Source organism: Amblyomma americanum, chromosome 3, assembly GCF_052857255.1.
Source record: "Amblyomma americanum isolate KBUSLIRL-KWMA chromosome 3, ASM5285725v1, whole genome shotgun sequence".
Lineage (NCBI taxonomy): Eukaryota > Metazoa > Arthropoda > Arachnida > Ixodida > Ixodidae > Amblyomma > Amblyomma americanum.
In genome coordinates, this window is record NC_135499.1 from 213,628,957 (window position 1) to 213,656,707 (window position 27,751).

Genomic DNA, 27,751 nt, shown 5'->3' on the forward strand with positions numbered 1-27,751 from the left:
GCACCCTGAAAATCATTTACAGGCTTGAATATTTCATGTTAGTGCTCTTGTGTTTGTGCTTCACACAACAGAAAAAAAAAAGTTTCTGTCCTTTTCTATTGCTTTTAGGAAGCTGCTCAAGCATTGCAGTCAGCAATGCTATCCGGCTCTCAGGTCGCCTGCATTTCTGACAAGGCAAATGAATATCTCAAGCGGGCTGAGGAATTGGTGAAACTGAGTAGGTTCCAGCTTCTTACTGTTGCATGCTGTACGCTCACATGTGTCATTCTTTTACAAAAACATTTAATTATAGTTGTAAAATAGAAGTGATGTCAGATTGGTGCTCTGAAGGCTCGGTTTTTGAGATATACTTGCAGTTTTGAAAATAGCATCAAAACCTGAGCTGTAAAAATGTAGACATGTTGAGTACTGGCTAGCTACCATTTGCTTGTTTGGTTTTTGTGTGTGTAATTTGGGAGAAAAAGATGAGGCTACGATGGGTTATGAATTGCTAGCACTTTGCGTCATGGAAACAGAAAAAATATTGAAGCAGCCATTTCTACCTTCTTTAGAAGAACGGGAGAGTAAACTTATGTTTGCTATATAGAAGCATTCTTCTGAGGCTGATTTTTGCTGCCTTAGCAAGGATCACTATCCAGGCGTGAATGCTTTGTGGCTTTGAATTATTTTGCTTTGATAACCACCTGACTGAACCTTGTCGTACTTTGTTTTGCACCGCACTGTGTCAGTGCTTCATCATCAGAGAGTGCAGGGAACAGAATTCTTTAAATTTTTAAGAATACTTAATACTTAAAAAGCTGTGATGTATCTGCCTTCGTGCCCTCCATTACACTTTGCTGTGAAGAGTCATATTGGCAAATGTGCTATTTCTTTCTTCTGGCTTTTATTGATAGGTTTATAGTGCATGGATATGTACGAAATGTAAGGAAACTGTGTATATAGTATTGTATCTGCAGTGCTGCTGTTAGCATGTGCTTTTCTTTGGTCTCTTCCTTTTGACTGGCTCAGAGCATTTTTTACATATGTATTTGAGAAAAAAAAAATTGTTTGCTCTGCTGCCATTCTGATGGCTAACCTTTCGTGTTGGGATTGCAGCATCAAGCACACACCTTCCCGTGACGAGCAATGCGCAACAGCTGCAGTTGGACAGGGCCAAGTTCCTGCTGTCGCAAGCTCTGGATGAGGATGAGAGAGACAACTACCAGGACGCACTGGAGCTGTACACGCAGGCTGTAGAGCTCTGCCTGCAGGCGGTGAGGACACTGCGTTCCACCTGGGGCCGCCACTGCAGCCCCAAGGGACACCCCTACTCCCCATCCCCACCTTGCCAAGTACAGTACAGGGACAAGCTTTCTCTCTCTTTTCACTTGGCCGCTCTGCTTGGCCAGTGCTTGGCCAGTGAGGCCAGGCACTGGCTTCGCTTTACACTGCTGGAACTCTGCTCTGGGCCTGTTTTCTATAGACCTCCTTCGTGATGGGACATCGTGAATGTGCAGTGATGCTGATGTCGGCACCACGCCTACCAGCATGTTCTTTCATGCAGTTTCTTGCAATAGAGAATGCAAAAAAGTGCGCAGAACATAGATTGAGCACCACGTGTGGCTTGCCAATTTACACCTACTGTGACATCACTTACCTATGTCCTCAAACATGAAGGGGGTCTACAGCCTAAACACTGAAAAACACGCACTGGACCTGGTGTATCGCTTTCACAAAGCTCCGACTTTTGTAACGCAACAGTTTGGTCCGAAACTGGGTACCACCTTTTCCAAATGTTTCTCCCATGAGAAAGCTAGGGAAAGCCTGCATTTGTTTCTCAGGTGCTCTGCCCTTGGCGATACCAGCAGCCCGCTGTTCTGGCTCAGTGCTGAGGGTGCTCGGCTACTGAACCGGAGTACCCGGATTCGAACCCAACCACAGCAGCCGCATTTTGATGGAAGCGAAGTGCAAAAGGCGCCCATATGCTGTGCGATGTCAGTGCAGCTTGAATATTCCCATGTGTGAAATTATTCTGGAGCCCCACCACTGCAGCAGCACTTTCTCTTTTTCTTCTTTCACTTCCACCTTCCTCCCTTCCCATACAGTGTGGTGGACGTGAGACAGTTGCTGTACCATTTCCTTTCCTCAAAAAGCATTTTGGTGATAGGAGCATTCAGCCTGGTTCTATTTCCATTCGAAGTGGATGCCCTGTCTCTAGGCCACATCAGCGGTGGCAAGACCACTCCTCCTGCCCAAAAAGTTCTCTTTCAAGGAACCATACTGAGCCCCCTTTTTCCTGCTAACGAATCTTAAAGAATGCAACACGTATATGCTTGTGATCTTCAAGGTGTAAAGTAGAGTGCAAGAGTTTTTTTCTGTACCCCCTTTGGCCCCAATTATTTTTATCCTTTCTTTCTTTGTTTTTTTGTGTATGCAGTGTGTCAGTGTGTCTTGTTGCATTTGCACCATCTACAGTTTGTCCGGATGTGTGCCCCACCAAGAGAGTTTGCAGCAAAATGGCAGATAGCGCTGCTGGTGTTGTTTTCAGTCCTCTTCATTTGGTTCCGGTGTTTTTTCTTGTTTTGAGTTTGCACTGTAGGCAAAAACCTTTAAATTTCTATACATTCATCAAGTGTAATGAAGTAAAATGCCAACTGCACACCTACCCTGTTCCCAATAAGCAATTGATGTTTTCCCCTTAGTCTTGCTGACAATCGAAAACACATGAAGGGTGACGCTAAAAAAATCCATTGTCTTTCTGTGGCATTGCTACTATGCTATGTACTTGACATGTGAATGTTAGGGTTTTGTTACAAAAGATGATTTTTGTGTTGATCTTTTTGCATGCTGACAACATGGTGAGTGATTTTTCATGCGAAGGATAGTCTTTACCTCTGCACGTTAGTAATCGTATGGCATCTCATTTTTCTGCAGAGAGCTGCTACCGATGACAAGACTCTTCATGAGAAGTTAACAAGCATTGCATCTCAGGGATTAGAAAGGTGTGTTACCCTCGATTAACCTTATGGCCTTAAATGAGTGTCTGCTGCATTGTGTGATAAGGTTACAGCGCTCCTTTAAAGGGGTTGCGAAACACCGCTTGAACGGATGCCAGTTACGCTTGAGATGGATTCTTTGTCACACAGATGCTGACTCAAAAAGAATTACGAGAATCGATGCATAGGAACGGGAGTTATTCAGTGAAAAAATTTCAAAATACAAGCAAACAAAATGCTGCCCTCAACTCTATTTTCGCGCAGCTTCCCATTCCCATTTCACTCTTCCAATGATGACACTCAGCGCGACCAATCAAAACAGCCTATCTTAGCACGTGGCGGAAGTTTGCACTCTATGGTTGCCTGTGTAACTCGTTCATGCCAAGGCTGGCAGCGCCGTTTGCATGATTACAACAACCATGTGAACGCCCAGCTGACCCAGCGATGCTTCACCGTCACGTCGACGGCGCAGAAGGGAACACTGATCAGTGACGTTCCCTTACTTATGGATCCGAACTCGAGTGCGAGATACTGTGACAGTGTGACAGCCTGCGCAAGATGTCAGACACATTTAGCATAGCGCGTACCGCTACTGCTTACCACCAACCATCGCCCGTCGCTCGTAGCGCGCTGGTTGGCCGCGGCGAGCAAGGAGCGCGCGCTGTTGATGGGAACGTGGCGCCATCTGGCGCCACCGCCTGGTGATCCTCCACAAGCTGACGATGCGCACTGCCTGCTAAATGTGAAACGAACGCATCCTTCCTTGGGACCGAAACGAACGCTTATAGAGTGCAATGGCTCGATCGGATCGATTCCACAAAGCCGCTCTCAGATACATAGAGAGTAACCATAAGTGTTTAGTGCTAGGTCGTAGGATGTTTACAGAGAGGCGCAAAGTCCTTCGATGCAAAAAGTAGCCAGTGCCTCTGGTGGCGTGTTTTTGTTTGACCTGACTTACAGTGCTTTTATCTAGGGCAAACAAATTGGTTTTGTTAATGTAATATAAAACACAAAAACTTGACAAAACGTATCTTTAGTTATTAACGCAATTTGCAGTATATTTACTCTTTGTCCAATCATCAAGCTCGCACTAAGTGATGTCATATCCACTGCTAAAAACCACCACTGTATGGTGACACCGTCAGCACCATGAATTTGTTTTTGTGAGCTAATTAAAATGTTAAAAACCACAGTATGCACAGTACGACTGATGCTGATAGCATCGCTATAACCATGAAGGACTCTGCTATAACTCATTCTATGCAACCAACAGGCAAAACAATGCCCTGAAAATGGGTTTCTGAGCCCCTTTAAAGCAGGAAGGCACAGTTCTTGACTGTAGTCTGCACATGGTGTATAGTTCACAGTTGATCAATTCTTACTTGAAAAACTAGATTTTTTACTATTGTCTGCACGCTGTACTTTCATTAGCACGCATTTTTAGCTTGCATTGTCAGAAAAATGCCCCAATTTCTGTTCAAGCTACCTTCTTATCGGTTGTCTCACCCACTACCATGGCTCAGCAACTACAGCATTTTGCTGCTGAGAAACGATTTGCAGGTTCCATTAGCACTTCAGTAGAGGCTGTGCAAAGGTGTCCATGTGCTGAGATTTTTGTGTGCCCTTGAGAAAATCAGGTGGTCAAAATTTTAATGTGAAAACATTGTGTCATATTAGCAGAAAAGCCATCGTCCGCCTTCTATGGCATGAAATGTGGAGGATATCGGAAAATTTTTTGACGCGGCATCGAATTTCATTTTGGTGCTGTCATTGTGGTCAGTTCATCTGTGCTTGACCACCATGCTTTGCTTAGACATCTGGATCAAGATTTTCGCCCTCTGTTGTCATTTTATGTCGACATGCGCTGAGCACTGAGCACTGAGACTTCAGGTGGCGACACAGTGCAATCAGGCTATAAATGGGCGTCGTGCTGGCTTCGCAGACACTGGGCACAGCAGCATCGAAAACGTACGGAGCGCTAATCTGTTCATCTGTCTTGTGGAGTTCAACATATAATGCTTTCGCATTCTCACACATGAGCAGTTTTAAGTGTCGCTACTGAATTTTTGTTGCACTACATGTTTATTCTTTACCACATCACTTGTAGCCTTTCGCATGCTGTGCCAAAGGCCAAAAGGTCAAGCACACTGGTCTGTGAGGCAATGAGGTGCCTAGCATTTTGCATAGCATTCCTAAGCCATTCATACTATTAGGATGTCTCATAGCCTTTGGCATCTAAAATTACTCCAAATTTTTTTTCTTGCGGCTTTCCGCCATGTAATCTTCGTGTGAATTACAGGGCAGAATGTATGAAGGTGAAGCTGGCCAGCAGCTGTGGCAGCGGCAGCACGATTATCCACCCCGCCCCATCAGCTCCCATGCTCGAAGGGGCCAGGCCACCACTGGGGGGTGGCAGCAGCAAGGCCTCCAGCACATCGGTTACCACCAGGCTCAGCTCTGAGTCAGCCGCCACCTCCTCCTCCTTGAGCTACCCTGGGCCTGATGGAGAACATGTGGGAGATGCCGGGACCAAGCTGCTTGTCAGTGGCAACGAGGGATACACGCGTGAGGAGATTGATGTTCTCAGGTGAGACTCGACTAGAATTCAGAATGCTGTGTCACAACCTTTTTCGTTACTGTACCCATTGGTCTTTTCAGTGACTCTTGGGCAGAGATATTGCAACTGGATTGGAGCTTCACTCTGACACACGGTGCACTGCTACCCTGCTAAATGAGCTTGACGCCCTTACTACATCGTCTGCACCAAGTAGAATATCGTGTTCAGTTGACCGATTCTGGCTGCCACGGTGGATCAGTAGTTATGGCACTCAGCTGCTGACCCGAAAGACGTGGGTTCGATCCCAGCCGCGGTGGTCAAATTTCGATGGAGGCGAAATTCTAGAGGCTAAAGTGGTCGCAATTTCCAGAGTCCTTCACTATGGCGTCTCTCATAGCCTGAGTTGCCTTGGAACGTTGAACCCCCATAAATGAAATCAGCTGACCGATTATGAGTGTGGTGGCTTTTGTGGTCGCATTTCAAGGGAGACGAAATGCAAAAGGCAGCTCTGTGCTCTTGTCACGGATCTCCCCGGAGAACACTCGGACCAAAAGAATGGACTAGGCGACAAGTGTACCCACACAGACGCACATTTAATACACCCTACGTGAGACGCACACACTAGCACACAAAACTAACTAACAAACTAACACAAAACACAGACTATAAATACACACGACCTGGGAACACTGCTACCAGCGTCTACTACTAGCGTTCTACTGTTAGCGGTCGGTGTTCGTGCTCACGGTTGGTTCGGTGCGGCTGTGGCGTTGTATGGGTCTAGTAGCCGGCGTCGAGATGGAGTTTGACGTGCTGCGGCTGGCGTCGCTGGCTGCGTCATACAAGCTCCCGGTCCAAGCGCCCGTGGAGGTGATGCCGGTGTTGTTGGTGTTGGGGTGCACCACCCAGATGGGTGGCAACAGTGCTGGAGACGCCCCTGGCCGTAGCAGGTGGTAGCGTCCTCAGTTAACTCTCCTGAACGGGCTCAGGAACGGCAGGAAGTCCACGATGCGAAGCCTTAGAACATGAGCTCACCGGAGCAGTAGCCGGAGTTGCTCTCTTCCAGCCGAAGCGTCCCTGACCCGCCGGAGCCTCCGCTTCTCTGTTCTTTCCCCCCCCTGTGCCTCGCTCTCCCTCGCCATTTTATAACCTTGGCGTTAGTCCACATAAGCCTTGTCGTCGTCCTCTTCTTCTTCTCTCCACCAATCATCTCTTTCCACCTCACCGAATGCTTCTTCTTCACCTTCTTTAGTCTTCGGTTAATCCACGTCATCCTTAACGCCAACCTCGTCTTCTTCAAGCCTCTTTCGTTCATAATTTTATTTTAGACTCCCAATTATATGTGACGGCTGTGCATTGTCAGCGCATGCTAAAGAACCTCACGTGTTCTAAATTAATCTGGAACCTATACATCACTTTAGTACATTAAACCCCACAATTTTTATTTTTTTCTCAGTGTGGCTTTGAGGCTGTTTATTTTGGCTGGTATGCTGCAACCATTTACATTCGAACAAAGTTTGAGCTAGGAATAGGCATTAGCTTGTAAGTGCTATCATTTTATTATTATATTTGCCAGCAAGTAATAGTACTTACAGAAAACACACAGTAGGGCCACTGCATGCATTATCTTTCAATTAATCCTTGTGTTGTATCATTGTTCTGCCACTGAGACTGCTGTTATTTTTTTATTTACAGAATACTTCAGACCTTAATGTTTTTTATCATTGTTGTTTATCATAGCATGGTGGTGTAGAGGTGTGTAGGATACTTCAATTATAGATGAATGATTAGCTGTAAAAGGGTCCAAGATGGAGCTAGCCAAATTGGATGCAAACGCACAGCCTGCTGAAATCTCACTTTGAAAAAAAAAAAATGAAGAAGTACAAAATGCATGAGCAGTGCTAGCCACAAAATAATTGGCCCCGTATCCCTTACCTTGGTCATTGTGATCACAGATGTCAAGGGGGCAAAGGCTTCTGATTGTTTTCAGGTCATTTCAGCTGGGAGTTATAAATATTAAAGCTGTACTAACATCACTTCAGATTGGATGGACCTTTGCTGCATATTTTTCTGGGCTTTACATTGAACATAGCCTGTGCTTAGTCATGTTAGTAGAGAAGGTGTAATTTTATTAAGCACTGCAAGTTTTTGGATTCCCGGTTGCTATTTTGAATGGATGCCAAAAAGCTTGTTTTAAGAAAAGTGACATGCCATCACTCACAAGCAAACATTTAAGACAGTGAAAACAGTGGGGAGAACTTCTGCTCAGTGTGTAGATTAGGTCTCATCTTGCCCCCATGAGGATTTAGTATTTCTTGAGATCATTTCATTTTTATTTAGCTTTTAATTTTTACGTTGCTTTTTGCTGTACTCTTCAAAACTTTGTGATTGTTATAGTGTAAATAAGCGGTTCCTTGTCTGCACTCATGTTGTTCATGTATATTCCCATCTCTTAATTCCTTCTGTAACGCTAAGCATTTTTTGATAATGTTCAACCAACTAAACTCGTTCCCCGCATTGTTGAAAGGTAAGCTGCTGCTGTTGAATGTGTTTTTTGAGGCTAAGAAAAAAAAAAAGAACTGTACTACATCTGCCTTGCCAGAAGGTAAAGCAGCAGGTTATTTTTCTAGTCAAAATTTTTTGTTATGTTTAAATGACAGCTTACAAACCTGTGTGCGAGGTTGCCTGTTTTGAGCCGTGCATCCGGCCCAGGAAGACGTCTCTGATCAATGGGCGGGAGTTCGTGCCTTTCCTGGAAACGGACAAAAGGGACCGCTTTGCCTTCAAGTTGCCATTCTGCGACCCCAATGGGAAGCTGTCCCTGTCACCCAAGCAGCGTGCTTCCTTCAGTCATTGGGCACGTCTCGAAGAGCTTTCACATGACCCCAAGATCATCGAGGTGGTCGACTGCTTCAGCATCCGTCAGGTATGGCTGCTTGCTCTAAGCTGGCCTGCGGACTTCAATCAAGTCTATCTGTGCTTATGTGTGGACATTGGGATGGACAAAGCAGTTTAGGAAGGTGCGGACTGCCTCAATAAAAATATGTCCTGACTGGAAAGTTCGCAGCCAAGGTGGTAGGTAATATTATGATTCACCTGCCAATTTTTCCACCGGTTAGCTACAAAAAGAAAAAAACGATTGTGGGGTTAGTCTTACTTTAGTCTTTAGAAATGCTAGAGCATTAACATGATGACACAATCTGCAAGACAATGTGTCATTGCACAGGCTTATGTGACATACAGTCTTGGTCAAAAGTCTTAAGGCCACAGCATTCAGCTGCTGCTAAATGAATGCTCCTAGAATCCTCCGTGTAGTGGATCATTCAAAACACAAGTCAAGCAGGAAGCTTCTCTACTGGAAGAAGAAACCTTCTGCTCGCATTTCAAGGTCATTCGGTCTTTAGTAGCGCCGTAATGGCTCTGTTATGTGATTGAAGCGAAAAGCCTTTGGCCGTAAGACTTCCAACCAAGACTGTAGATATGGCAATGAGTTCTGACAGGTAGCAGACAAAAGCAAAAGGTGGGGGTTGCAGAGAGCACAGAAATCTTTGAGTGCTATTTTCATTGGTTGCATTGGGGTGGCCAAGTGGTATCAAATTGAACTTCCTTGCCCATGAAATTCAAGTTGACACCGACTGCTACAGAAAATGGCTCAATATTAAAGATTTGGAATGTTTTGGTGTCCACCCTGAGTTAGACAGGTACTACTCCTTTCCTTACCTTGTAACCAAATTGTTTCAGCAGAAACCAATTTAGCAAAAATGGTGAGTTGTTTAATATAACGTGGGAGACCTGTTGTCTCCTGCAGTGATGCATAAATAGAACCGTTTGTTCCTTTTAATTACAATACACCTTCAGCTACAGCAACATCACTCAGAAAAGTTAGGCATATCACACGTAAAATATTTTCTACTCGTGGAGACACTTCCAGAAAAAATAGCTTGTTTTATGGCAGTTACGAGCCCTTTTTGCCATATATATATGTGACCTGCGACTTCGTTACTTTCTCCATTTTTCACTCACAATTACTATAGCACCTTAAATTTTGTAAAGAAATATTTAAATGTGCTCTCTGCATGTTCTTAAGCATCCTCTCAGAGAGAAAAAAAATGTTAAATTGGTTTGCTCCACAGAGCATATGCCTTCTATCTCTTCTTAGGTATTCTTGCATATTTTTGTATTTCATGCCTTTCACAGACAATAGTGTCAGACTGCTCGTTTGTGGCATCTTTGGCTGTGAGCGGCCTCTATGAGAAACGGTTCAAGAAAAAGATCATCACAAGGTAAGACTACATACTTTTCTCTTTGCATGAAATTGTATCGTCCTGGCATGCTGTGATGCATTTATATATCTTTTGTTTTCACACCACACAGTTTTACAAATACCATTCAGTTTAGATAACTTTAGAAACAGTGCAATTTGTAGCCGCATGGGTGCACTTGTGCGAATGCTAATGGTTGATTGCTCCCCTGATTGAGCGGCCACAGGCGGTTCAGCTAATTGTGATGTGCATTATAGGAGTGAAGCTGCTGTTGCGATTTATGTGGCAGCAGATTTTAATCTGTCCGCTCACCATTAGTTGCTAGTTTGTTGCTTGTGTCTGATCATTTGCGCTTTGCACACTTTTTCTTCATTACAGCCACCCACTTGTTGCTGTTGGTGCATAATTTATTTCTACTGTATTGGATTGCACTAAAGATGCCCTTCAATGATATTCTCCATCATGCAGCATTGGTACTGCATGCATTTCCTTGTCAACAAGTTTTATTTCAATGTGTGGCCGTGCTCTTTTACTTACTGTTCAAAAATTACTTATTGCTCAATGCGAAAAGTTGTTCTCTACTCCATCTCTTAAGTTCCATGAACTATTGTGGAAGCTAGAGGCCTCCTCAGCCAATTGGGAGTACGTAAGTGTTCTTCCTGCTTAAGGGAATAATGGCGCAGCATCAAGTGACTACGACAGCGGGAGAGCACTTGATGCTGCGCCATTATTCCCTTAAGTATGTCTGATCAACTTGCCCAGTCCTATACGCTTCTTCCTGCGCCTCATCATCTGCTAGTCATCTACTCACTGCATATGTTGATGTGGTTGCAAATGAGTATAGACGCTGTCTACATACTGAAAACTGTAGGAACTTGGGATATGCACGCTTATGTATGCTAAATGCATCATTTTGCGGGCTATTGTACTGTTTGCCACATATGCACCGAAGACTGTACAACAATGTCGGCCTAGTGGCGTCACCTGGTTTTTAGAATGGAGACCATTTGTGTGAACAAGCTGACATTCTTTTTAGGCCTAACAGTGGCAGAATCATCACTTGAAGTAGGAAATAAAGTAGGTTTATCGCTTAGAGATTTTGCTGTAGATGAGATGAGACAAAACGAAAATTCGATGCCCCATTCGTGACTTGTGCACATACTGAAAAAATCCTGACGACGAAAAATTCACTCCAAAGCAAGGGGTCCTGCTTCTAAGCGTGGTGCCATGTTGGAGACACTATTTTAGCGTACGCAAGAGTCGTGCACATTAAGCTCAGAAATACGCGAGCATGCATTAAGGCTTGATTTGAAATAGCGCTTGGTGCATGCACACTTCAAAGCATGCTGTCCCATATGCCCATATGTTCATTTTATACTGTCTCCACATTCCGCAGCGTCGGAACGTCGCCTCTGCACTTATCGTAGCTTTGGTGTTGCTGCAAGGAACTACTGAGGTGAAGTGATAGAATGCACTTTGTCTGTTGCTAGGCATTGAGAACTTTGCTACGCAAGCCACCAGTCTGTTATCACACTCAGAAATATGCCTGCATTATGAGTTATTGCAGCTGCATGTTAGTTAAAACTTAAATGCATTTGCAGTGATGGATGCATCTACAGCAACACATGTGTAGCAAGGCAGCAATGCAGCCTGTTTCAGGTATTGCGGTTCCTGCGGTGACCCCTGCTTGCATGCCTTGATTTGGACCAGTGGTAGTTTTGAGTGTCTTCATTGCACATTGTATTCTTCTCTTGTGTGACTCTACATGTTGCTCCCCCAAAGTTTGCCCTCCTAGCCACTGTGGAGGTGGCTTTGTAGTCAGCGTTATATAGTTGCTGTGTCTGTGATTGCAAGCATCCAGATGTCCTTTGGCAACAATGCAGACCTGTGATATGCACTAATTATCCAGCGGCATTAATAATTTTTTATTTTGTCTTAAGCATACCTGTGAGCTTCTCCTGGCTTTGGGAGCATATTGAATAAGGTCTTAATACAAGGCACCCCCACCCCCCCGCCCCCACCCCCCGCCAACCACGTTTGCTATTCAAGGTCATTTGCCTGTGTGTCAGTTCAGAACAAGAGCACAGGCTAGAATGAAGCAAAAAACAAATACGGTTTGACTTTCTGCGTGGGCAGTAAGGAAGAATTACAGTACCTGCCGGAAATGTCATTCGGGGTCACCTACGCTTTGATAAACCCAGCACTTTGTATTTCAGATGATGGAGGCCAGAAAATTCTAAGACAGTGCCTGTTCCCCTCATCATTTGGTGCAAACATGATTTCTAAATTTCAACACAATGCTTGACTTTTGGCAAATTGAGACAAGAAAACAAAACTGAGGATTCCTTTGCCTAGTACAGTCGAAACCCGCAATAACGAAATCGCCGGGGACAGCAAAAAAATTCGCTTTCGCGAGAATTCCGTTGCCGCGAAGATGAGACAGAAAAGATAGAAAACAGCCCGCAAAAATAAAATTTATTGCCAAAAGTCAGTCAGCTTAGTTTGCCGAGCCTTGCCTTGCAGCAACTTCATGGTTCTATTCTCACACTGCAAGAAGTGATCCATTGCCACGTCGTCGTCGTGTGCGCCTAAGAACGACCGGATCGTGTCAAAGGCGTCCAACACATTCCTCGGGTTCGGGTTTACCGTCTCTCCATGTTGTGGACCTTGGTCCTCGGTGTCGTCAGTTTCGCACACGTTTTTTGGCTGGCGGAGACATCTCAAACGCAAACGTGCGGACTGCTGCTCATACACACCGCCACCACACACAACGAACACATGTGCACCGCTCGCAGGCCTAAAAGTGCAGCGCTGATGATCTAGTGTCGCCCCCTGATGGTGTCGCTGCGAGGCTGCCTTCCCTGAACATAGCCTCCGAGATAAGCAACGACGCGGAACCGATCACAGAGGACACGCGCTGCGCCGGTATGGTGGCTAGCACCGGCTCAAGGTGGCTAAAGTTTTTAAAGTTGTTCCGGCTGCAAGGTTGCCAGGCGCCAATGCTCTCGCTGTAGCCACGCAAGCGCGCTATTGCAGTTTGCTCAATTTGAGTGCTTTTTTGACGCTGTTATTCATAATATGGGAGACAGTATGCGGACCGACGCTGCAGCAAATTTCGTTATCGTGGGATTGCGGTACAAAAATGTTTCGTTACCGAGAGATACGAAATACATTGGCCCCTATGGGCATTTGCCGGGATCTCGGAAATATTTCGTTGCGGCGAGAATTTCGTATTCTCGAGATTTCGCTATCGCGGGTTTCGACTGTACTTGTACTTGCAAACTAATAGACTTGTCATGTTTGTTAGGCTCATGCAATGCAGTAACATGAAAAATGTCACGAGCAAGATATTATTTGTAGTTTGGCTTTGCTACTTGTTATTTTATGATCTCATTCTTGTATTGACTCTTTGCATGTTATAATTTAGCTGTCTAACTCACAGCATGTTTCTGCAGCATAATTTTTCCCCAGAACCGACAAGGCCATCCGGTGTACAACCCTTGTGGCAAGTACACAGTCAAGCTTAACATCAACGGTGTGCCACGAAAAGTAAGTTTTTCGCAGCATGGCTTGCCATGTACGTTTGTTCTTCTGATCATTTTAGTTTGCAGAAAAAGTTTTCTTTGAATATTTTAATTTCTTTAGTTTGATTTTTTTTTTCGCCTCTTCTATTACTTTGTATTAACAAGAAGTTGATGGAAGATCATACAAACTGATGCAGTGACGCTGTGACAGCAAGAGGTTTTGTCTTTAACTTTACATTGGCCACCTTCCCACCTGATTTTGTTGTCACTTTTTCGTTGCGCTTCTGCATGGGCTTCTGGTGAGTGGAGTCCTCCTGGAGGGTTTAAATGGGTGGAGAGTGGAAGAGTAGAGGTGATGTGCGGGGTAGGTGGTGGGCTGCTCTCATGGACTTCTGGAGGGTGGTGGCTTACCTCTTGGTTGGCTGTCACACAGAGATGCCGGCATTTTGCAAAACGGCCCTAACGCTGCTGCCGCAGTAAAATAACTGTTACCTTTATTGTTTTCTTGTAGTGTGTTTGTGTTTGAAACTCATGCATGGGGTACTCCTTCTGCTAGGTTGTCATCGATGACTACTTGCCAATGGGCAAGAACTCGGAGATGCTGTGTTCGTACTCCAACAACAAGAATGAGTTTTGGGTCTCACTACTCGAGAAAGCCTACATGAAGGTCATGGGTGGATATGACTTCCCTGGATCCAACTCTGTAAGTTGTCAAGCTACAACATGTCATCTTATTAAATGCAATTTGTAGCGTGAGCAGTCGAATGGGAGGCTGCATAAAAGGTTAAACTTTATGCAGCAAATGGGTGTCTTTACCTGCTTCACATTTTTTTCTGTTTGTCAAGCACCGAGCCTTTTACATACTTTTTCAAAGTCCATCACTAGGTTAGGTGCTGAACTGTATCAGCAGCTAAGCACTCAGCAGTTTTAAGAATTATGTTAGGGGGTTGCTTTTGCGAAGATGTCCATCAGCATTGAAGTTTTCCTTACTTTAGGTCTTGAAAGAATGTTTGACAAGGCCCACAACAGTCACAGATTGTGGGGTTTTAAAAGAGGGGGGATAATATACTTTCCCCGCTTATTCGTGGCTGACAGTTCAAACCGCTGACTGCACCCCGTATTTCACGAGCTCTGCCGAGCACACGCCATCCACAGTGGGCCATGCTTTGTGGAAACAAAGGAACATCACAGGCTGGCACAAAAAGGCAATAACAGTGCAATCCACTCTTAACAATATTGAGAAAACTGGCAGATCTAATCTTTATAACCAATTGTTGTTATACCTGGAGTGGCAAAAAAAAGCAACAAAAAAAACAACACACCCTCGTATTCTCCCATGCATGTAGCCACCGCCACTGGCACTCCTGTCAAGGGCGCACAGCGTTTTGGCACTCTGCCAAGTTCCCCGAGCAAGCCATTCCCACCCCCACACCCCCTCCGGAGCTCCCCTCAAAAGATAAACATGTCACGATGACATTGGCACACAGCATTTTGGCGGGCTGCCAATGTCTGTGCTGTGGACAGTTCGAAACGGGGAAACGTGCCTAGAAAAGTGCCTAGAAAAGCTAGTGCTTAAAAAAAAGTAAATTCTCAACCATCCGAACAACAAAAGTAGGGGGAGTGGATTCAGAGAAATCACCTTGCACTTAGTGGGCATCATTATTGCCCAGTTAACCCTTTGGGGGATTTTGCCGTATATGTACGGTGGCGGTTTGTCCCGCTATTTGCCGTACGGGAACGGTGTCAGCCCTCTGTTTCAAATTTCGCACCATAATGACGAAGCATGCTCGCTGGAAGGTGCTGCCACCTTTTAGGGCTTACAAGAAGTGTTTGAAATTTGATTGCGCTGTTTTCTTTCAAAGATAAACAGAACTGATTTCTGGCTTCAGCGTGTTCCGCTGTCTGCGGCAACACTCTTTCGTGGTTTCGGTTTTGCGGCTTGATTGCAACGGAGGTGCGCGAATCTTGATTTTTATATTTATCAGCACTCCCTGGCAGGGGCCGCGGAAGTAGATTTCCGTCTTTATTGGCGCTGCTCTTAGCTTGTTTATCACCGATGCTCACGAGGTATTTTCGCTCTCCTTGTTTACTGAGTTTCCTTTGATTTCTTCAGATGCACAGCAAAGTGGAGATATGACCGAATGCACTTCCATTCTCTTGACACCGACATCGATGACTCTTCCGCGTTTTATGTGTGCAGACTGCAATAAGGTGCTGTGCTGAGACTCGTGTGTTTCAAGGAATACCGCACTTATTTAACGTTTTGCAGTTCTGAGTGATGCTGACACCAAAATAACTGTTCCTGATTTTTTTTTTTTACTATTTCTCCCCACTTTACACATTTTTACATTCAAAATCCGCAATAAAGTAATTTGACTATCTGGGAAAGTTTTAAAAAAAAATTTCTACCCTCAAAGAGTTAACGAACACACAGACGGAAACTACGTTTGTGTGAGACAGCGTTTCGTAGTGGCTGCCAAGCAATCTCCTCGCTCCAGCGATTGTGACGACGATAGCTTTTGGCTCCCAAAGGCTGGAGGCAACACTTCCCGTTCGATTTAACTATGCCGGTCCGTTCGCGGATCATTCGCTTCAAAGTATTTTATTTTTTATCAAACTTTCAGACAAATTTTGGTCGTAAACATCTTCCGGGCGGCCAGAATCCTATCACTGTACTTGTTATTTCGCCAATAATTGTATTGTTGTATAGCATACTTCATGCTTTTTCAGCTTTAACAGAGTTGTACTGTCGGGGACAAAAGTCTCCAGGCCGCGTCATTTGGAACCGGAGCTGATAGCTCTGTGATTAGCTGCAGGCTGGAGACCATACTTGTCAAGAGCAAAGCTGGACTCGCGTGCTGTGATGTGTGCTAGTGATAGCAAGCGATCGCTAACAAACATGGCAGCTATTAGCCAAAATTGCTCGTCGCACGTCCTGGAGAATTTTGTCCACCATGGTACATTTCCATGGGATTGTAGAACGAGAACATTTACCTTGCGCAGAACATCGACCTGCATGCCCTGACAGGCTGGATCCCCGAGCGTGTAAGCCTTCATGGGAATGCAGACACACCATTTGACGCCAATGCATTCTTTAACAAACTGCTTGACCGGCACCAACGTGGAGACGTGCTGGTTACGCTCGCCACTGGGGAGTTGAGTGAGGCTGATGCAGAACGGTCAGGCCTGGTGCCCTCACATGCCTATGCGATGCTGGATGTGCGCCACGTGCAGGTGAGCCCAAGACGGATGACAGGGGTTAACATACTGTGAACTATCCAGCACTGCAACAGAAAAAATAGTGACTATTGACTATTGGTGGCCTCTATTCCATTACAAATCGCGGACTTTAGCACTTTTCACAGAATTGTATGTTAGTAGCCACATTCCCTTTTCCTAATGATACTGTATGTAGTATGGTTGTGGACATAGTAGGAATTATACAATGATTGGAATCCTAAGGGAATTGCCTGGATTCTCTTGTGAAGTATTATCTAGTAATGAAGTTCTGCTGATGTTTTGTTTGCATGCTTGCTCCCCCATCCACTGCAGCCAACTAGCTCGTCAAGTGCTGTGGTTCTGGCAGCAATGGCAGCAACGTGCTCACATGGTTATATGGCAAAAGTCATGATACTGGTGCCTGTCAAAAGCAATACCGTATTTATGCGCTTGCATAATGAACACATCCCTACTCTGGCCGTCAAAAAGTGCAATTTTTTTCCCTCTTGCCTAATGTGTGCATCCCACCTTTTGGCATGCAGTTGGCTGCTGATGATAGTTAATGCTAGCAAGTCCCCTTTCTGAACACTGAGACAACTATGCAATAATGTAATGCGCCATCCGTCCACTGCAAAATCTATGCTATATCTCAGTTTACAGTACGAACAGCAATAAAAATGTTCCATGGGGAATCCAAGGACCAAAATAAACCACGCCCTGTCACAAAGGGCTTCTCTATTTGATCTGCCATATTAAGGACTGTAGAAACTTGTTGGGTTTTGTGTTAAATGCTGAGAGTTATGCTAGAGTAAACTCTGGTTGCTTTGTCTTGAGATGGCATAATTTGCTGTCATGTGTGTTATACATGAGGGTTTAAGGATGAATGCAGGTCTTCAGGTCACAAAAAAAATTGCGAAACACTCAATTATTGGAAGAGAGTTAAAAAATTAAAGAATGATTTGCGAATGTGAAATCAAATGAAGAGTGTTAGCTAAGTTGTTTTACCTATGCTTTTGACGAATTCTAATACCAACGTATACATCACGAAACGACGATTTGTTTTGTACCACCCACATCCCTCTGCAACCATGGTTCACCCACCACAGCCCCCTGAAAGTCGTCTCCCATTACGGTTTCAAGAACCAAAAGTCATCAGTACAAATCCCTCACACACACCAGGCTTCAACTCAACTAACAAATCATGCCGATTTGTTTGCCACAACTCCGAACCCTCTACACCAAATGGGTGAGCCACAATTTTGTCACCAATGATGACCCCAAGTGGCACCAGTCTCAGCACCCTCTGAAACAACATATATATATATATATATATATATATATATATATATATATATATATATATATATATATATATATATATATATATATATATATATATATATATATATATATATATATAGCGGAACACCAGCATACGGGTAAACCGGCCGCTTTGCCGGCCTGACAACTGCGCGTGCGCGGTCACTTGACGGTGGGTCAGATTTTGCTGACCTGAGATTTCCGACCGCCTTGAAATCTCAGACAAACAAGAAACGTTCAAATGCGAGTAGTAAGAGCCAACGCTCTTAAAATGAATGCTTAGAGAGTTGGTCGGCTAAAAAATTAAGTGCAAGCTTCGAAATGATGTTCCACTGCACATAATCACAATTTCAAAACCGTTCGATCGCTGCCATTTTGCCATCATTTGAAAGCTCGTTTCACGTCCTTTTGTTTGACACCTCTCAATATGGCATCACGCCAGTGTAGCCAAAGTTGCAAGCGTTTTCCCGGAACTCAATAACGTGCACACAGACTTCAAGTTTCTACATATCTGTTACTGATTTTACAAATACAGTCTGTCTTATGGGCTTTTTCTCTGGTTTGCCTTGGGCAGTTGAAATGACATTGCTATCAATATATTCAGGAAGGGTAGAGCTGTGCAGTGATGCTATTTTTACTGGCTTTTACATTGCGCATTGAACTTAATTATAGTTGCATTCCTAAATTACCAGCCAACCTGTCTTATACATTCTAATCATAGACTTTTTAGAGCGCAGCTCTTATGCGCCCGTTCCTGCGTTCTGCGTCGGCACTGTCGGCGCTTTCAGCGTAATCAGCATAACCGGTTGTCCACTTGGCAGAGCAAAATGCCATGGGAAGATCGTGCGAGTGGCTAACAGCAGAGCATGCCTGACAGGTGACAGGTAGTAGCAGTACGAAACACCACCTGCCATGGGAAGATCTTGAAGGGTGGCTAGCTGCATGACACACCACCTGCCAGCAGTGTGGCAGGTGGCATGTGAAGAGCTGCACTCAAACTTCGCATTACCGACTATCGTAATCATCTGTCAATTTTTCTACCAATGTATTTTCATTGAGACAAGTGTAAAAACAGCATCACCGCGCAAAGTGCATCTTGGGTGATTCAGTTCTACAAATATTTGAAATAATTTGTAAATTTTTGTAAATAATTTTTTGGGATAGCGTCTGTAACAAAGAGCTGAAACAAAATCACGAAACTGCTTATAGCCAAAATTCTAATTGTGCTATTCAAACTCTAATTGCGCATTTTGACGCTGCAGAAAAAAAAAAAAAAGCACACATCACAGAGAGGGGGCCAGGGAGTGCGGACGTGACTCACGTCGGTTCCGTGGAAAGTTGGTTGGTCTGGTGGAAATTGTGCCGATTCATGGAATAATTGTTTGCCATCACCTGTGGAAAGTCACAAGGGTCATCTGGGTGACATTTTCATGAGCGTGAGTGGACGTTTGAACATTTTATGGCCTTTTTGTGTCGACCATGTTTCCCGCCTAGCTAAGCTGACCGCTAGCGGTAAACGAACGCGGCGGCTCGGCGACAGCCGAAGCCCCCGGCGCTCGCTTCGAAACGCCGTTGCATGACCATGGAGGTGACCGTAGAGGGTACGGAGATTACACCCGAAGAATTGAGAACCTCGGATTGGATCACTAAAGTGGGAAAACATGTTAAAGAACTGCAGGACCTCACGAGAGGCGAACGGCGAGGAGGCAAAGATGGAGACGCCAGATTGGAACGCGGAGCCGAATCCGGAGAGGGCAAAAAGATAGCGGCGGAGGCGAACGCCGCATATAAAAAGCTGGGGCAGAAGAACGCGGAGCGCTCAATTGCGTCGTACCTTCCGCGTTTGCCAGCTAATGACTACAAGATAATTATTCGGCCGAAGAATGGGCTGGCGCTCGCGAAAGTTCCGACTACGAGGTTGAGTGCGGCGGTGCGTATGGCAGCGCAAATTCCATGGGTCAAAGGGCAGGACAAGGACGTGGTGATTCATAACGACAAACAAGGCACCCTGATTTTCAGCACCCCAGACATGGACACTGTCTGGAAGGTGACCAAGATTAAGTCTATCCATATCGACGACGACGAGTACGAAGTCACAGCGTACCTGGCGCCGCACGAGGACTGCGGGCGGGGTGTGGTGCACGGCATCGACCCGAAACTGACCATAGAGGAACTGACAGAGGCCTTCGGCAACCCGAGGAACCCGCCGATACTTGGCGTTAGGAAGATGGGCAAATCCAGTTCGGCGATCGTCATCTTCAAACACGAGACAGTGCCGAGGTGGGTGCACTGTTACGACGTACCCCTAAAATGCGTGCTCTACAAGAAGCGGTACGAGGTGTGCTACCGCTGTGGCGAGCAAGGACACAGATCGGACGTATGTGTCAGCGCCCAAGTTAAGTGTCTGGGATGCGGAATCATAGCCCCACCCGAGGATCACGTATGCGAGCCCAAGTGTAAATTGTGCGGCAAAGGTCACTTGACAGCAGACCGGAAATGCAAGGAAGCTTTCAGGACCCCTTATACGATAAAGAAGAGGCAATGGGAGGCCAAGCTGGCTATGGAAGTCATGGAAGAGGAAGCGCGGAAGGTGAAGGAGACCGAAGTAGGAAGGAGCCGGTTCGAAAAGCATCAAGGGAGATCCAGGAGTCAGTCAGGAAACCAGAGCGAGTCGAGAGGGAGATCAGAGTCCTTCCCGCGTCTACCGAATCTGCGGGAAGCGGAGAAGCAAAAGAAGGCCCAACCCGGGACTGCGGGCCCCTCCGGAGGCGCTGTCGTCAACAACCCAGCGAGGCCCAAGTTTCCGAGCCGAAAGGTGGGTTGGGTGAGCGAAGCCTCCTAGGATAAACGCGATGAAGAAATCTTCCAGATTAAGGAAGAAAATCGATTGCTTAAGGCACAGCTCGCAGCGATGAGCAAGCAAATTGAGGAGCTTAGAATAGCGCTTAAGCCTAATGCAGCACCTGCGAAACAATCGCAGATGCCACAAAATCCAGTTGTAAGAGCATCAGAGGAGCAGGGTGCGGCTCAGCCGCCGGCTAAGAAGAGGGCGAAGGAAGTAGAGAAGCCCATAATAGATATGGACACAGAGAAAGTGATAGACATGAAAATAGAACAATTGGAGGCAAAATTTGAGGCCAAATCTAGACAGGACAATGAATGGCGCAAGGCTTTTGAAGAACGCATGTTAGGGATGTTCCAAACCCTCTCAGAGCAGCTGCATCAACGAGATAACAGTGTCGCAGAGCAAATACATCAGAGGGATAATAACCTCACTGAACAACTTAAGGAAGAATTTGCGAAAAGGGACCGGGCGTACGAACACCTCACCCAACAAGTACTAGGAAACCAGATGAATCAGCTGATTGGCAATCATGGCTCACAGATCCAGTAAAACCACTGTTTGGCAATGGAATTGTAGAGGTTTCACGCGCAAGCGTGCTGTCTTGCAGGAATTCCTGAGGAACGGGGACCGACCGGAGCTAATAGCACTACAAGAATGCGGCAGAAAAGCAAAATTGTCGGGGTACAAATAATACGTAGGCGAGGGTGAAAACACGCAGGTGGCCACCCTAGTCAAACGAAACATCACGGCGGTGCAGCATAACATCGGGAGTACACAAATAGACCATGCTCTCGTAGAACTGATACCGCGAAGAAAGAGAGAAAGTAGCTTGTTCGTATTAAATGTCTACAGTTCTCCCAAACAAAGGAAATGTGAATTCGGGGATCTCTTCGCAACGACGCGACGTAAGATAAAGAACAACCCGCTGTTGATCGTGGGGGACTTTAATGCTCACCATTCGGCATGGGGATATAAACAGGCTTCAATCAAGGGCAGGAAATTGTGGGACGACATACAGACTCATAATCTGGATTTGATAACCGACCCGCTGCAACCCACAAGGAAGGGAAATAGTGTCGCGAGTGACACAACACCTGACCTCACCTTGACGGGGAGCGGCACTAGAGCCACGTGGTGCAATACAAACGAGGATCTGGGAAGCGATCACAAGATCATAGAAGTGGTGGTAGAAGGAGGCCCGACAATTCCCGGGAAACGGAAGGTAGAGGCCGTAAATTGGGACGCTTTCAGGGCACTCGGGGACAACCCGGCTCCCGTCTCTGACATTGCGGAATGGAGCGATGGGGTGGTACGGTCTGCTAAAGAGGCCACCGAAGCGGTGGAAATCGAGGGGGACAACGAAGCCGTAGACAGGAGATTAATAAATCTCTGGAGGAAAAAGAAAGGGTTGGAGGATCGACTTCGACAAAGGAGATGGGATCTGAATATCAGGAAACAGATAGCGGCTTTAAACAGAGAAATTGAAGAGCACGCAATCGCACTCACGAAGCAGAATTGGGGGAACGTCTGCGATCAGATGGAGACGAATATGAGTACCGCACGAACGTGGCGACTTCTTCGCCACCTCTTAGATCCGGATAGCACAAAGTCAGCGTCCAAACAACAGCTGGAAAGACTGGCGCATCAGTTTGAAGGCACTAAGAAGGAACTATTAGAAGAAGTTCGCAACAGGTACATAAATCCCGCCGGACCCGAACCCCTCCCGGACTATGAAGGGGGAGAGAATTCGGAATTAGACGCCCCGCTCTCCCTGGCAGAAGTCAGAGCGGAGATTAATCGCCTGCGGACTAAGTCAGCAGCGGGGCCGGATAGAGTGAGCAACAGAATGCTTCGTAATTTAGACGACAGGTCCATCGCCAACATCGCAACGTACATGCAGGAGTGCTGGGAGAAAGGGACGATACCACAGGAGTGGAAACTCGCAAATCTCATTTTCATTCCCAAGTCGGGGAAGAAACTGGGCCTCGAGAACCTCAGGCCGATATCGCTCACCTCCTGCGTGGGTAAGCTTATGGAACATGTCATTCAGACGCGGCTCAGTAGGTACGTAGAGGACAATGGGCTATACCCAGACACCATGATCGGCTTCCGACCAAAGCTGTCGGCATGCGACGTGATGCTGCAACTCAAGGACCAAATTATAGACAAGCAAACCCGAGACACGAAAGTGATTGTGGGGTTGGATGTGGCAAAGGCATTTGACAACGTGAGGCACGTGTCGATCTTAGAGAATCTGAACTCACTAAATGTAGGTAAGAGAGTGTATAGTTACATCAAGGACTTTCTTACGAACAGGAAAGCCACTCTCAAGATAGGGGAAGACTCCATCGAGGACATTATACTTGGTAACACAGGAACGCCGCAAGGCTCGGTGTTATCACCAACTCTCTTCAACATTGCGATGTTGAGACTCCCCGAACTGTTGGCGGACATTGAGAATTTAAACCACACAATATACGCGGATGACATAACATTATGGATAAATAAGGGGAGTGACGGACAAATTGAAAGCTCTCTGCAAAAAGCAATTGACATCATTGAAGAGTACCTGAAACCCAAGGGACTTAAATGCTCGGCCGAAAAGTCGGAAGCACTGTTCCTGATGCCCCCTGGAAAACGGCGGCTTCACCAAAAGCACGAGGCAGACATCCACCCGTATGTCAATGGCGGAGAGATCCCCGCGGTTGACAGTATCCGCGTCCTCGGGCTAAGGATTCAGGCGAATCGGAAGAATCATGAAACGCTTGCTAGGTTAGAAGCTAGTGCAAATCAGACGTGTCGTCTTATCAGAAGAATAGCGAACAGGCACGCTGGGATGAAGGAGGCGAATCTCTTGAGACTCGTGCAAGCCTTCGTAATCAGTAGGATAGTGTACGTGGCACCTTACCTGAAACTCAACGGAGCGGAACGGAACAAGCTCGAAATCATTATCAGGAAAAGTGTCAAGGTCGCACTCGGCCTACCCCCGAACACATCCACCGAGAGACTTATGAAGCTAGGGGTCTCCAACACTCTCGCGGAGCTCATTGAGGCTGCCCTTACCGCTCAGCATCAAAGGCTACTCGGTTCTGAAACGGGGAGGAAAATTTTAGAGAGATTGGGCTACGAACCCAAGCATGAACATGCCCGCTCACGAGACATACCACGACAAATCAGGGACAAGATTAAAATCCCTCCGCTGCCCAGAAACATGCACCCCGCCTTTCACGAAGGCAGGCGCAAAGACAGGTTAGAAGCATTACATGCTAGGTATACAGGTCGACAGGACGTCCTGTATACGGACGCTGCAATATATGAGAGCAAAGCCGCACACGCGGCTGTGGCGGTTAGGGAAGACGGAACCCCGGTGGCGTGCTGCACAGTCAGTGGTGTCAAGACAGTAGAAGCTGAGGAAGTGGCGATAGCCTTAGCCGCCAGCCAAGGAGGGGTCAAGGTGGTCATTAGCGATTCAAAAAACGCTGTGAGAAATTACGAATCGGGGAGGGTGACGGAGACTGCCATCCGTATATTAAGCAGGGAAGGAGGACCCAGAGAACTGGTTCTGCTCGTTTGGGCACCAGCTCACCAAGGACTTAAAGGGAACGAGGAGGCTCATTCGGTCGCCCGAGGTCTCACTTACCGGTCGACCCCTGGGACCTCCCAAATCTCTGGAAGTACAAACAGCACAGAGGATATGCGCGCATACCAGGAAATCACACAATACTACAGACTAAATCGTCAGATTTATCCGGGAGCGGACAAAACGCTCAATAAGAAAGAGGAGGTTCTTTGGAGGAAATTACAGACAGGGGTTTTTCCCAACCCAGTACTCTACAGCAAGTGGCATCCTACAGTATTCAGGTCAAAGTGCAAATTTTGCGATCAGCCAGCAAATTTGGTCCACATGGTGTGGACGTGCCCGGCTAAATATGATAGCTCACGCACTATAGAATCCTGGGAGGCTTTGCTCCGCAGCCCAGACCCCAACGTCCAGCAAGACATCATCGGTCAAGCCCTTGCTGCTGTTGTATCCCAAGGGATCCCGGCCGACGGCTAGGGCCGACAGGGGAGATGGACTTCTCTCCTGGCGTTCATTGACTGGTGTTACAATAAAGTTGTTTCTCTCTCTCTCTTACAGAGTGATTTTAATAAGAATCCTACCATAAAAAAGAAAAAGTTTTTAGACCCACATCCCCCCCTTTAGACAGAATTTGTTGAATATGCTCTCGTGCATGGAAGCCATGCTAAAAAGTGTTTTTTGTCTTATTATTAGGATGAGTCATACCAGATGAAGTATTTAATTTACCAGCCTAATTTTTAGGCCATTTTTACCACTTCAAGCTTTTGCTAAATATTTTACGCTGCATAATGAATGCATTCCCCTAATTTGCAGAGATATTCGGGAAAGAGAAGTGTGTTCATTATGCAGGTGAATATGGTACTGCAGTGTTTGCATTAAAATATGGCGAATTTTATCTTAAATCACCTGCTTCAGAAAGTAGTACCTCAAGTTATATATTCGAACCAAGCTACGAATGTGGGGTGAACTTTTTTAATGCATTAGCATTCAAACACCCATTATCGCAAAAAGTGTCCAGCATTGGCGTTTGGAGCATCGGTTGGCAGAGTGGCGAGAGGGAACCATCTGTCCACTTTCAGGGAAGAGAAGGGAGGGAAAGTGAAATAGGGAAGAAGAGGAGAGGTGGGGGCGATGGGTGGCGAGAGGGAAACTGTGGTCACCAGCCAGAGTCGAGAAGTGGGTAGAGTGGAGAGGAGGTATGGTGTGTCGCATTGATTGCTGGACTGGTTCGGGGAATACTGCATGTCGCATGGTGACTGATGGACTGGATCACTCCACCAGCTCACATGGTCTGAACCTGTCGGTGGCAGTGGCTGCTTCGTCTTGAGGGGGGGGGTGGGGGGGGGGGGGGGGGCACATAAGGCTAAAATGCATGCTCTGCTGCATGAATTTGCACTGACTGTCTGTGAACATTTTTCACTGTCCTTTGAGGTACCCACAGCGAGCTCACCCACCAGGCTCATGAGCGCAGAGGAAAAATCAACCTCTTGACAACCTTGGGCCGTCGAGGTGAAGCTTGCGGCGTGCGTACTGGCTTGAGAAAGAGTTGCACTAAATGGGAAAGAAGGCAGCTTGGGCCATTGAGGAAGAAGAGGAGGCAGTGAAAGAGTCATGTGGAGTAGGGAATGGGAAAGAAGGGGGTTACGAATGGACACAGAACTTTGCAGCATGAAATGTGAAGCAGTGAGGCAAGAAGTGGCAGAACGGCAGCCCTGCTGTGCAAAAGTCTGCATGCACTGCAGGCTTCCCAGTGAATATTTAAGGAGTTTAAGATTTTCCGCCACAGAAAATTACGGACCTTGGACATCTCTGTGTTTGTCTACTTTGCAACCATCTCACTTTTAACCTATTTTTAATTTTAGTTGACCATATAGTATACTGTTAGGATTCCTTAAAGGGAAGGTGAAAGGCTTTTTTAGGAATTTGAGGTTCTTAACGAAATCGAATCTATGAAGCTTCTAGGTAAAGCATGCCAATTAGTTTTGCGCTAGTGTTTAAAATAGCGATGTAATCGCCGATTAAATCCGCAGTGATGGTCAGGCTTCTCCTCACTACGTTGGAGAAGTGCGGGGAAAGTCGTGATTACGTTATTGTTGCCGAAATTTCGGACCTCCGCTACCATCGCCTACGTTGCTGCCGCGACTTTTGCAACTGCATCAAACATTACTTCGTGGGCATCACCTTCGACGGTGTTGGTTTACTTCCTTGAAACAACCATTTCTTGGCCCTACGTGACGTCATAATTGCGGCCTCTGCCTGTCGCTGTGCACTGCAGAGAAGTCTGAACGCCAATGCAGCTTTATTCTGTGATTACCTCACCATTTCAGATCCTAGCACAAAAATATTTCGCATGCTTTACCTGCAAGTTTCACACATTTGACCCCTTTAAACTCGTAGAATTCTAAAACCTCTTCACTTGCCCTTAAGGCAACACATGCATGCTTTTCTCACCTGTAAAAAGAAAAAAACTAAAGAAGAGGCTTGGATGTTTTCTGTTTTGGTCACCAGGGACGGCGACTGTTCCTGCTCAAGAACCCCTGGAGCCACCTGCGCTGGAAGGGGCGCTACTCGGAGCGTGACACCACCAGCTGGACTCCTGCCTTGGCGCAGGCCCTGAGATACGACCCTCGAAATGCTGCCATGTTTGACAATGGTGCGGTTGCATGCCAGTATGCATGCTATCATTCGGATCCTTCAGTAGAATCTGTGAAGCAATATGCATCTTGGTCCCACCCTTGGCGAAAAGCTGTAACCATCAGTATGGCATTATTGGAGCTTTCACATGTGTCACAGGACTTTTGTTTTCTCAACAGAGTGCAGGCTTGGGCTAGCTAATGATCCATAGAAATGGGTAACTCTGAACTTAGGATAGGGACTTATAAGGAAATGCGACACAGCACTGACTTGAAATTTATTATGAAGCTGTGACTTTTGTAAGCGCAGAGTGTTAACTATGGTGCAGAAAAAATGCAAAGTTCAGTTGCGTAGCTTTAGCCACAATGTGTATCCCATGTGAACCGCATTGCAAAAAAAAGGCAAAAGTGACTTCTGTCTAAAGGTGAATAATAAAGGCACAGCCTTTGTCAAGCGATTTAAGGCCCAATGGAGTTTGCTTCTGGTGCATGCCGTGTGGCTCATTATGCATGCCCAGTGTTCCAAATCTCTTGAAGGTGAGAGGAACACTGGTCCTCATCCCTCAGAAAGTTCGGACTTCTACGGATGCTGTAAGAGCCCCACTACATGGTTTAGAAACAAACGTCCTTGGCCTTTAAACTTTTGACAAAGGCTGTACGTCTTCACAAGTTCACATTCGTAGCCTGAAGCAGTTAACTCTTTTCTTAAAGCAAGGAAACAATCCATTTAAGCTTAATGAGTGTAAAAATTTATTCACCCGTAAATTTTAAAATTTTGCTTTATTGCAGCACATCATGGCGAAGCTGAAAGAGCTTTCGTTTTATTGACAAAAAAG

General features: G+C 46.0%; 1 protein-coding gene and 1 pseudogene across 3 annotated transcripts in view; both read left to right on the forward strand.

Annotated features, from left to right (window-relative positions):
* LOC144126028 (calpain-7-like) overlaps positions 1-27,751 on the forward strand; it is a 44,225-nt gene that overhangs the window by 1,612 nt on the left and 14,862 nt on the right. For 2 of the 3 annotated variants that reach the window (XR_013313443.1, XM_077659910.1), the window contains 10 exons: positions 109-217; positions 1,096-1,253; positions 2,914-2,981; positions 5,275-5,562; positions 8,245-8,458; positions 9,730-9,815; positions 13,250-13,343; positions 13,875-14,021; positions 16,322-16,552; positions 26,791-26,935. Coding sequence is in view for 2 of the 3 variants with exons in the window: in XM_077659910.1 (XP_077516036.1) it covers positions 109-217; positions 1,096-1,253; positions 2,914-2,981; positions 5,275-5,562; positions 8,245-8,458; positions 9,730-9,815; positions 13,250-13,343; positions 13,875-14,021; positions 16,322-16,552; positions 26,791-26,935 (1,540 nt within the window). In the remaining variant the exon portion in view is untranslated. Of the gene's footprint in view, positions 1-108; positions 218-1,095; positions 1,332-2,913; positions 2,982-5,274; positions 5,563-8,244; positions 8,459-9,729; positions 9,816-13,249; positions 13,344-13,874; positions 14,022-16,321; positions 16,553-26,790; positions 26,936-27,751 lie in introns of all 3 variants that reach the window. The other variant, XM_077659909.1, reaches the window with a different exon arrangement.
* On the forward strand, positions 19,440-21,251 carry LOC144123637 (uncharacterized; annotated as a pseudogene).